General features: G+C 37.7%; 1 protein-coding gene across 1 annotated transcript; it reads right to left on the minus strand.

Moving 5' to 3' along the window:
- Positions 1 to 8,386: 8,386 nt before the first annotated feature.
- On the minus strand, positions 8,387 to 10,921 carry LOC142547275 (haloacid dehalogenase-like hydrolase domain-containing protein At2g33255). The gene is made up of 5 exons (XM_075655471.1): positions 10,488 to 10,921; positions 9,544 to 9,586; positions 9,135 to 9,195; positions 8,849 to 8,983; positions 8,387 to 8,738 (listed from the first exon to the last, which is right to left on the minus strand). Exons 1-5 carry the CDS (start codon positions 10,837 to 10,839, stop codon positions 8,574 to 8,576), a joined length of 756 nt encoding a protein of 251 aa, XP_075511586.1. The 5' UTR covers positions 10,840 to 10,921; the 3' UTR covers positions 8,387 to 8,573.
- Between the last annotated feature and the right edge of the window lie 990 nt (positions 10,922 to 11,911).

The raw sequence follows: 11,911 nt of genomic DNA on the forward strand, positions 1-11,911 counted from the left end.
TATTTTAAATGTTTATAGATTTTTATGATGAAATGTTAACGTTAAAAGATATGTTGCATACTTGGTTTAAAAGAAAAATAAAATTTATATGCATGGATTTTATAAAGTGATAAGAATATGAAATGTTGAAGGATGTGAAGTAATTGTGACTAATACGAAGACGATGATATGTTAACACGTAAGGCCAAGACTCAGTTGACAGGTGAGAGTGTCGCTGATGTCCCCGCCACCCAGTACTGTGGTTACATGTAGATGGATCCATCGCCCCACGAAAGTCACAATTAACGATCTGAATTCAACGAAAAAGGAATATGTATACGTATACGATGAATATGAATATGTTTATGTGGAAAATGTTTAAGTTTATGCATGATTATGAAAAGGTTATTTTACGTAAAAGTATTTTCACTGTTGTATGTGATTGTATACGTATTATTTGCTATCAAGATTATGGTGTGTTGAGTCTTTAGACTCATTAGGTGTGATCGATGCAGGCGAATATAATAATAATGATAATGGAGGTCTTGATGTGGATCTGACTGGACTGAAGGTGCACATAACCCGAGGACCAGCGCTTGTCTTTTCCGCACTTATGTTTATGATTTATGATTAAATATTTTTACGAATTTGATTATGCTTTTGAGTGATTTTTGAGAGATTGTTAGTTTTAGCAATATTGCTGAGTTAGAATTTGAAAATGTTTGACGATTTTATGTTCTTAAACTATTTCCTTGATTTTCAAATATAGTTGGTGGTTTTATTTTTAAATGGTACAAGGTTATTTTTAAAAGTACATATATATGTAAAGTATTTTCGGCCGAGATTATTGGGTAAAAAAACAATTCTAGTACTTTTTAAGAAAACGAGTAGTGGACATTTTACTGTGTCTATCCTACTGCGCAGCGGTAAGCCGTTTTTATTTTTGAGACACCTAGACACCAGCAGTTACCGCACGTCATTTCCTACATGTGTGCAAGGAAGCTTATGAAGAGAGGCTGTCGGGCGTTTTTGGCCAGTATTGTATCAGTGTCTGTGCCAAGCCAGTCAGGGGCTAGATGACGTTGATGTGGTCAGAGAGTTTTCCAGTGTTTTTCCTGATGATGTTTCAGGCATTCCACCAGACAGAGAGGTGAACTTTTCTATTGAACTTATGCCATGTACAGTGCCAATCTCTAAGGCATCCTATCGTCTAGCACCTGCAGAGATGAAATAACTGAAAGACCAGATACAGGATTTGCTAGATAAGGGTTTCATTCGCCCTAACATTTCTCCATGGAGCGCACCGATACTGTTTGTCAAGAAAAAAGATGGCAGCATGCGGCTTTGCATCGACTACCGAGAGCTGAACAGAGTTACAGTGAAGAACAAGTATCCATTGCCGATGATCGAGGATTTGTTTGATCAGCTTCAGGGAGCATCAGTGTTCTCCAAGATAGACCTCTGATCCGGATACCACCAGCTGAAGGTGAGGGAGTCTGATGTACATAAGACAGCCTTTCGCATGCGTTATGGGCACTATGAGTTTTTGATGATGCCCTTCGGCTTGAAGAACGCACCAGAGATCTTCATGGATCTCATGAATCGCATGTTTCATCCATATTTGGATCAGTTCATCATAGTTTTGATTGACGACATTCTGATCTATTCGAGGAGCAGAGAGGAGCATAGCCAACATCTGAGGACCGTACTGCAGACATTACAGGACAGACGGATGTATGCCAAGTTCAGTAAGTGCGAGTTTTGGCTTGATAGGATAGCATTCTTAGGCCACATTGTATCTCAGAATGGTATAGAGGTCGACCCCACTAAGGTCGAGGTAGTCAGAGATTGACCAGTGCAAAAGAGCGTGACAAAGATCCGTAGTTTCTTTGGATTGGCAGGTTACTAAGGAAATTCATTCAGGGCTTCTCTTCTATTGTGGTGCCTTTGACCGCCCTGACGAGGAAGAATGTCAAGTTTATTTGGGGATCTGAGTGCCAGGAGAGCTTTGACAGGTTGAAGCAAGCATTGACCACTGCACCAGTTCTAGCTATGCCATCAGGGCAGGGAGAGTTTGTGGTATATACAGATGCTCTGAAGCTCGGTTTGGGCGCTAATCTAATGCAGCATGACAGAATTATAGCCTACGCGCCCAGACAGCTGAAGATTCATGAGAATAATTATCCGACTCATGACCTCGAGCTAGCAGCAGTGGTTTTCGCTCTGAAGATTTGGAGGCACTATCTGTAGGGGGAGAAGTGCAGGATTTTCATTGACCATAAGAGCTTGAAGTACTATATTGGTGGCCGGGCATGAAGTGAGATATTCTGCGTTTCGTCTCCGAGTTTTTGACAAGTCAGTAGGTCAAGGAAGAGCATCATAGATCTGCAGGGAAGCTGAGACCACTCCCTATTCCTGAGTGGAAATGGGAGAACATCACCATGAACTTTGTGACGGAGCCGTCAGAAAAGTTATAAAGATCAGAGGCGCAGAGATCTTGAGTTCTTCGTAGGGGATCACGTTTTTGTGAAGGTCGCACCGATGAAGGGTGTGATGAGATTTGGGAAGAAGGGCAAGCTCAGCCCTAGATTCATCAGATCATTCGAGATCCTAGATAGAGCGAGAACACTCGCATACATAGTTGCGTTACAGCCGAATCTGGTGAGAGTTCATAATATGTTCCACGTCTCTATGATGCAGAAATACATGTCGAATCCTTCGCATGTGCTTAACTATGAGCCACTTCAGCTGACACCGCACGTGTCATTCGAGGACAACCCACATAGATACTGGATAGACAGGAGAAGAGGCTCCAGAACAAGGTGATCCACATGGTCAAAGTCAAATGTCTGAATCATTCTGAGGAGAAAGCTACATGGGAGACTGAAGCCAAAATGAAGATTCGCTACCCAGAGTTATTCGGTATGTTCTAAATTCGAGGACAAAATTTTATTTTTGGGGGGGAGAGTTGTAAGGTCTAGACGTAACCTGAATGCATGCAATCTAAGATTTTATTTAAATTATTTGTTTAATGATTTTATGCATTTAATGCATAATTATTGCATGATAGGATTACATAATTAATTTTTAATAATTAATACGAGGTGTTTTTAAGGGTGTTTTCGAAAATTGGCTTTCCTGGGTATTTTTACTCGTCGGGTCGTAATTTGTTTCGGTACGCAAATTTTAACGATTCGGAGAACTTTTTGAGGGCTCGGGCGATATTTTAAAAACGTACCTAAAAGAAATATTTTTCGAGAATGTTATTGGGCTTGTTGGGTTTGTTTTATTGTTTAATGGGCTCAAATCCTTTTTATTATTTTTGAAGGCCCATTAGTGCATTTTTAATTAACCTAATCTACATTTAAAATAAACCTAAACTTAATTAGCTCACAAGAGCCTCCCCTCCCTTCCATTCAACAGCTTTCTCTCGATTTTCTTCGGCTAGGGCATCGGCCATTGTTGCATTTTCAAGAAAAGCCTCAGCCCGCTTCTCTGGTTCACGTCCCGCGCTTAGATATTCAAGCTTTTGGTTGTTTAATCGCTAAGGCACACATGTATCTTCTTTATCTCTTCATTCACGCCCTATTATTGCTGATATATATGTAATGCATGAGGTTTTCTTTCGGCTAGCAGCGTAAGTTCGATTTTATGCAAGGGTTTGGATTTTTGTATGCATTCATGTGTTGTAACTCACGCCTTTTGTGATCTTTGTGCAAAGTTACTGTCAAGGGGGATGATGAGGGTCTGTAACGTCGAGGTGTATGCTGTCTAAGGGATGGAGTCGGGTGGAGTTCGAGTGATAGCCTAAGTCGATGAGTTTCTTTCGATCGCGTGGATTTTTTGTGGCTAGATCGGAGAATGCAAGCGAGAGCCATTCCTAGTCATGTTCCACACCTAGGTGGGGCTGAGTCATGATCTGATATGGCTCGGACACAGCTGGATGTGACCATGAATCCGATCGAGCAAGTGGGAAGGGTTTTGAACGAGTTTGGGGTGTGCCTCGGGTGTGCATGTGTTGTAGCGTGCATGGGACAGCGTCCTTGAGATGGTTCGGTCCTAGGGTGGTCTAGGAGGGACAGGCCCATGGATGGTCCTAATTGGTTAGGTGTAGGTTCGATGGTTTGGGTCCACGGTTGCAACTAGGGTTTGTTTGTTGGTGCATTAAATTTCCAGCAACTTGTGGCCTTGGTTTTTGTGGGTCTTAGTGGTCTGGAATGTATGGTTTAAGGGTTGGTTGGGCGGAATTAAGACATGATTCGAGTTGGGAAATATTTGGCTACGTTTCGGGTCGATTCGAGTTAAAACCGGGGCCTAATTTCCAAGTTTTAAAACGGATCGATTAAGTTTTAAACGGGCTCAAGTTTATATCTAAGAAATTTTTACTAATATGTTTTAAGGATTTTGGTAAGCTTCGGGTTGAAATTTTGGGGTCAATGGGTAAAACGGTCATTTTGGATTTCCAGGGGCAAAATGGTTTGGGTTCAAGGGGTAAAACGGTCATTTTGGGTTTCCAGGGTCGAAATGGTCATTTTGTACCCGATGTGAGTTTTTGGTCCTGGCAGCGCCCTGAGCACCTATTTATCATGCTTTTAAATGTTTATGCCTCATGCATATAATTTTTATGAAATTATGAAAAATATGTTGCAAAAATTTGCATATGTGCACGATTTTGATAAGTGATGAAAATGATGATGTTTTGAAGGATGAGAATTAGTTGTGACTAACAATGTATATGTAAATGCTTATGATGTATATGTAAATGTTAATGATGAGGCCTAGGTACAGTGGATGGGTAATATTGTCGCTGATGTCTGACAGCTGCCGGGTATCACTGTTTATGTAGTGGATCCATCGTATAATGATGAAACAATAAAGCTGATACAAAGGTCACAACTAAGGAACTGAATTCGATTAAATCTAATGTTTACGAATATGATGAAATGATGAGTTGTTTTGGCATGTTATGATTTTATTTGGCACGTTTACAATTATGCTTTTTTTAATTCATGAAAGGTAAGTTGATTACAGTGTATTTTTTACTGCTGTGTGCTATGTATATGTACTTGTTATTCCGGTACAGGTGTGTTGAGTCTTTAGACTCACTAGGTGTGAATGATGCAGGTGAGCATGTCGATGAGGGGACTGGAGGTGCCGAATTCTGTGTAGGCAGGTCTGGATGTGCGCGCACGACTCGAGGATCACATTTCTTTCGCACATTATGATTTTATGAGTTCAGAGAAGACATGAACATTTTTATACACTGGTTTTGATACGCTGATGATTACTAGGATTTTACTCGGTTTATTTTAATTATGCATGATTGTGGTCCGGTTTGGCAATATTTTTAAACTGCAACATTTTATCTGGCGATTATTTTCGAGTAATTTCAAATTGCATATTTTCAGTAGTGTTGCATGCATGCAAAATATTTAAATGTTATTTTCGAAAATGTGAGCAAATAAAAAAAATTTAGCAGCATTTAAAATTAGTAGATGTTACATATCTGCTACAGCCAAAGAGGTAGTTTGGATAAGAAATTTCGTCCAAGAGTTGGGTGTTATTCTTAATTGAGTTGATCCAGTCTCGTTGTACTGCGACAACACTGGTGACGTTGCACAAGCAAAGGAACCAATGTCTCATCAGTGATCCAAACATATACTGAGGAAAACCCACATCATCCGGGAGATTGTGGGAAGAGAAGATATTTCAGTCGAGAGAGTCACCTCTGCAGATAACGTGGCTGATCCAATTACAAAGTCTTTGTCAGGACCATTGTTTGAGAAGCATCGCGAAACAATGGGATTAGATTTTATGGGTAGTTGGCTCTAGGGCAAGGCAAGTATGAGATTGTTAGAGTAGATGGTCTGTAAGCCAACGGTTGACAAATGAATTTATTGACTCAGTTATAATTTATAGTCCTTATTTTAATATAATTTACATTTCATGGTTTCGTCTCACTTTATCTTTATGCTCATGCAATCAACATAGATAAAGACCTTGATTATACTTTAATACAAATGAATCATAATTCGATCTTAAAACTCATTTGTAAACATCGTACATTCTAAATTCGTTCCTAGACTATTCAACCGCCTAAAAACACGAATAGATTCCGCTTGAACTTAAGACTAGCATCTATGGTGTTATGTACCATATTTCATGATAAGAGCATTGAGATGTCCAATCATGCAAACGAGTAATCAAATATTGATTGTACCGAACAACCCTCATTCGGAAATTCCAAGTGGTTATCATTCATCGAGAGAAAAAGTATGTAGTTATGATTGTACATCATTAGTCCTTACGACTCGGGACAACAATGAGACTCTACATACTAAGATTGTACTTTGACTCGTTTATCGACTCCGCGAGGGTCACAAGGTGGTGAGGTTGGGTGCAATTACGACATGTGTAGGAGCCAGTGCATTGTAGTCGGAAATTTAACGCTCACCTACGAGTGTGGATATCCTATGTGATCTAACGAAATAGTAATGCATGAAATCTCTGGCCAGAATATAAGCTGCACATTAAGGACAATGGTTCTCTAGTTGTGCATGCGATAACACTATGAATATTTCATGATTGTATCACATAGCTATCGAATCTGATATGCAACCCTCGATGAACCAATGGTTGCAGATTCGATTGAGATATATTAGATGAAGGGACCGTACTGTACGTTAATCATAACTGATTGGTTCTTGCAGGTACTATCAATGATACCTAGGGAACCATGGGACGAAGCTACAAGACGCTTTACCATGATTCGATGAGTTTAATCAGAAAATGATTTTTGACATTATCGTGATCAAATGTTGGTGCATGGAATAAGGCAAAGTAGGGTAAGTCCGAATAAAGGAAAATGTCTTGAATCACAAGTGTTGTGAACTAACGGTTAGCTATATCTCTGAACCATTGAAGGTTAGACAAACACTAGATCATTTGTTCTCGTTGACACAATAAATTCAAAGAGTTGAATTCATATAAAATTATGAGATAGTAAATTCATGGAGTTGAATTTATGACAATTAAAATTTGGTGAGAATAAATTCAATGGGTTGAATTTATGAAAAATGAGAATTTCAAATATTAAACAAAACAGTTGAGTTTAATAAAGATTAAATTAAATGTAATGAGAAATATGTATAATGAGATTGTATGAGTACAAATCCAACATTTTAATTAATGAAAGTTCTTAATGGATTTTGAAATATTTATTAATTAAACTAGTTGGACTAATCAAATTAATTAACTATGTCCATTAATGTTAATTAAAGAACTCTGAACCTATAATTGAGAAAATTAGGTTAATGATTAATTAACTATGTCCATTAATGTTAATTAAAGAACTCTGAACCTATAATTGAGAAAATTAGGTTAATGATTAATTATTAAGAAAGGAGGCAACAAACCATAGTCTCCATTCATGCAATTTTCGTAAAAAGGCTCCTCTGAAACCTCAAAATTTCGGCCACCGTAAAATAAGTTTAGAGTTTGAGCCGTCTTTTGGTTTTTGATCTCAACGTTAAATCTCTTCTATATTTTCTAGTGCAATTTAGAAGATGAGCAACCGTTCTAGTCTGGGGCTCGATTGGAGAATTGAAGAAAGAAGATTTCAAGAATATTATTCGTAGGGAATACTACAATAGCTATTTCTGCTAGTCTCAGTATAATTGGTACCAAGTGATTAATTCACTAAAGATATATTCATAAACACTCTATGAATTCTTTGTTTTTGATTAAACCATACGAGTGTCCAAAGACGTTATTTGAACGTCAAAATTAAAATTTTAAAATTTTTTTTGTGTTTTGAACACGAGAAAATGGATTTACCAACACTTAGCACAATGGTTTTTCGATATCTGGTGCCGTGCTCATCTCAAGTAAACTCCACCGTGGCTATGATTTTATGGAGCATATGAAGATATCAGAAAGAAAAACTATGGAATGACATCGATAGACCTTGTGCGTCAATATATCTTTAGCCTCCGATTTGCTCTACCAATGGACAACTGCTCGGAAATTTATCCGAGCTCTACATACATCTACGACGGCTTTTCCTGAAACCAACCACACAAGATTGGAGCAGCGGCATTCATTCTGGATTCAAATCATTTTTTAGCTGAATTCGAATTTAAATTATTTTATATTTAATAACTCACAATAGTGTCTTAATAAATAAATATTGTATGAATATAGTAAATCACTCAAGGTTACAAGCTCGAACACTGGTTCAAATCTCTGCTCAAGAGAGTTCTTAAGAAGCTCGAATCAAACAGATTCAAATACAAAATTTGAGCTTGAGCTAAATAATGAACGACGAAGAAGATTCAATTCCCTTCGTTTACATTGCGAGTCAACCAATACCTCAGAAAACAAAACTTCTCAAAGGATACATGAATAATTATTCTAATTTATCCACGTTATGAAAGTGTAATTTTGATAATTTTACATGAGTTATTTAAGATGAGACCTGTTGAATCATGTTTCAAGATTACCACAAGGTTTGAATCTCAATGAAGATTACATTTGAATTATATACATATGGATGAGAGAACGTATATTAACGTAGCAGCATAGGCCACTCAAGATTAGGGAGTAAGGTCAAATTTGGCTTCCAAAACTGAAAGAACTTCCACCAGAGATGACACGAAGTAATCTGGTTCGAGTCCTACATTGTGGTATTCTGGAGAATTGTACTGACCGGTTTCATCAAGCAAGCAAGTGAACGCCCCAGCTCGTTTTCCACATGCCACCTTCAAAAACCACAAGGAATCATATACAAGTAAGAATAGAAGTTATATATATGTCATATGTGCAGGCTCACGCAGAACAAGATAGAAATATGTTTAAGGAATGAACTTGCATCGTCTTTCAAGCTATCCCCGATCATCATGACTTCATCCGGTTGCACTCCCCAATTCGAACATATATGAAGCAGGGGAGCAGGGTCGGGTTTGTAAGGTCGAAACTCCCTGCTTAATGCAGGAGAAAATGTCATCTGCAGATATGGGAAGATCTTCAACTTAAATTTCGTTGAGGGATTCACTATGAAGATTATATTCTCAGCATAAATGTGAATAAAACAACGTATGAACAAGTCTTTTTGTCACCATATCGGTATGTTTAACATCAAGAAAAGTAAAACTCACCCCAAATCGATTATGAAATAAGTCAACTGATTCCTTGACATTTCTTGTGATTAACCCTCTTCTGAAAACGGAATTAATGGGGAAAAGATTTAACGTTAAAGATAATAAACTCTACATTGACAAATATATTATCGAACACGAGAATCATCTGACCATTCAAATATACTGCTAAGATATTCACTAGCTCAAGACGTCAAAGCTTCAAAAATGTACTGCAAGTCTAGGAGAGGCACTAGAGGTGAATGTGTGAAGTTGTTCGTATACCGTCCTATAAGTTCAATATTGGTGCCGTTTTTCAATATTTAATGACAAAATCTAAAAACAAAAAAAACAAAAACAAAGACATACCAGAGTAGAACCTAAACATAAGAGAAACCTGACGTAAGAGCTTGAACTGGGAGAGCTTTACCTAACATTTCTCGAGTCAAGAAACCTACAAAGTTCTGAAGCACCTGCAACGAGACCGAACTGTTAAATTTATCTTGAAATGACAACTGCAAATATTAATCGCAAACTTATCGCCATTTACAAAATACCTAAACCTACAAGCTCCGAACCGCAAATGTGAATCTTTCGTTAGGCAAGGGGAGTCAAACTTGTTGCAACAAAAGGCTCCCAATAATGAACAAAGTAAGAACAGAATACTAAATTTCAGAATCCCATAAATACCGACAAAAAAAATCAGTATCCCTTGCAAGAACAACAAAAAGAAATGGCGGTAAGCTTGAACTATATACTGTAGTAATTAGCCCAGAAAACATAAGTTACACAGCTAGCAACACTTGGAATGAAATCCCACACAAATACACTTGGTTACAATAATTTTAATTACATATACAAAATTATCTTGCTCCAATTTCTGTTGTTAATTTTGACCGTTTCGAAAAGAAATTCATAACAATTATCATTCTTTACAAGCGAAACAAATTCCACTAAATATGTGTTTCACTCCAATTGAACCAGAGGATTTCCACGAGCAACACTATGCCTTATTTTCCACAAAACCCAAGTAATTTTCAGATTTTACATGTGATATTTTCAAATTAAATGTATGGTCAACAGTTCTACTCAAAATTGAAAAGATTTCCCTAAATTCACATACTCTGGCACTCAGCCTCTTTTCTTTAAATTCTCTGATCTTGCAAAATCAACATTACAATAAATCTTTTTCCAAAATGGGCAATCACAAAAGAACACGGGAATCCAATAAAGTAGCAGACAAAATAAAATGCGTTTTACGTACTTCGATTTTGCATTTTACACCAAGGCCTACTAAAAACATCATTCATCCAAAAATCGAGCAATCTTCGTCAATGATTCAAAATTCAAGAAATTGAGGGAACATAATCCAACCAGGCATAATCTGCAGGCGATCCGAACCCTGTTTCTCAAACACCGCGATGATCTCATAAGCCCGTTTCTGCTTGTCAGGGCTCCATTTCTCAATCTGGTGCAGAACATCGATGCCCGAAGGGTTTTCCAGTTTGATCCTTACGTACTCTTCTTCCCCGAGCACTGCTCTGTACATGGACGGGAAATCAATAACGGGGACTGTTAGGGTTCCGTCCATGTCGAACACCACACCCCTCAGGCGGCGCTTGGAGGACACGGCAGAGATGACGGAGGTGAGGGTAAGGGTAGACATTGCCGAGAATGCCCTTCTGGGAAGGAAGAAGAGGAGGGCTCTCAGCGGGTAAGTATGCATTGTTATTTGGATGGATGGATGGGGTGTTTTGGGAATTTCAGGTCAGTGAGTATGCAGCTAGTAAATGAGTGGTAGAGAGTTCAGTTTAACATACATGACCTATATGGGTACAATCATTTTATTATATTTTAAAAGCTACCGATTAATTTTTTATTGTACTTTTTTTAACTTTTTAGATTTTATCTTCTAGTTCTGTGGAATTGTTTGTTAAATATTGTTTTAATTCAGTTTCACGAATCATTATTTGTAAGTTATATTTATATTAAAAATAATAATTTTTATGAATAATTCAAATAAAATATCAGTCTCACAAAATTTTTATAAGACCATATCACAAATATTGTTTTTAACAAAGTCTTTTTGATTAAGCTTCAATGTCCTAGCCGACTTTTATATTAAAAATAGTTTAATACTTTGAAAATTAAAAACCTAAAAGAATAGGATATGTTGGAACTTCCAGAGTCATCGGATCAAACCGCTTAACGAACTCCCTCAAGGGCTCATATTCCATTCTTCTCACATCAAACAAAGTGAGGGTGGTCTTCTTGTGCCTCTTACTGCTTGTGAACTGGTGCAAGAAGATGTTGCTGAAGTTCTCGAACGAGGTAATGGTACTAGTCTTGAGCTAATTGAACCACTGTTGGGATGTCTTCACCAAATGGTGAGGAAAACCTTGAATTTGATTCAGTGAGAATAGCAGTGCAACATAGCCACGTGCTCAAATCGTCCCAGGTGCTCCTCCGAATCATTGCTCCCATTATACTCTCCTACCCGAGCTAGCCTGAAATTGGTTGGAAAGGATGTTAGAGTAGATGCCCTGCAAGCCAACGGTTGGCTAGGGAATTTATTGAATCAAGTGTAATAAACAATCTTTATTTTAATATAATTTAACTTTTCATGGTCTTGTTATACTTTATCTGTATACCCATGCAAACAGCATAGATAAAGTCCTTGATTATGGTTTAATACAAACGAATCGTAATTCGATGTTGAAACTCATTTGTAAACACTGCATATTCTAAATTCGTTCCTAGTCGATTCATCCGCCTAAAACAGGGATAAAGGTCGCTTG

Source organism: Primulina tabacum, chromosome 5, assembly GCF_025594145.1.
Source record: "Primulina tabacum isolate GXHZ01 chromosome 5, ASM2559414v2, whole genome shotgun sequence".
Lineage (NCBI taxonomy): Eukaryota > Viridiplantae > Streptophyta > Magnoliopsida > Lamiales > Gesneriaceae > Primulina > Primulina tabacum.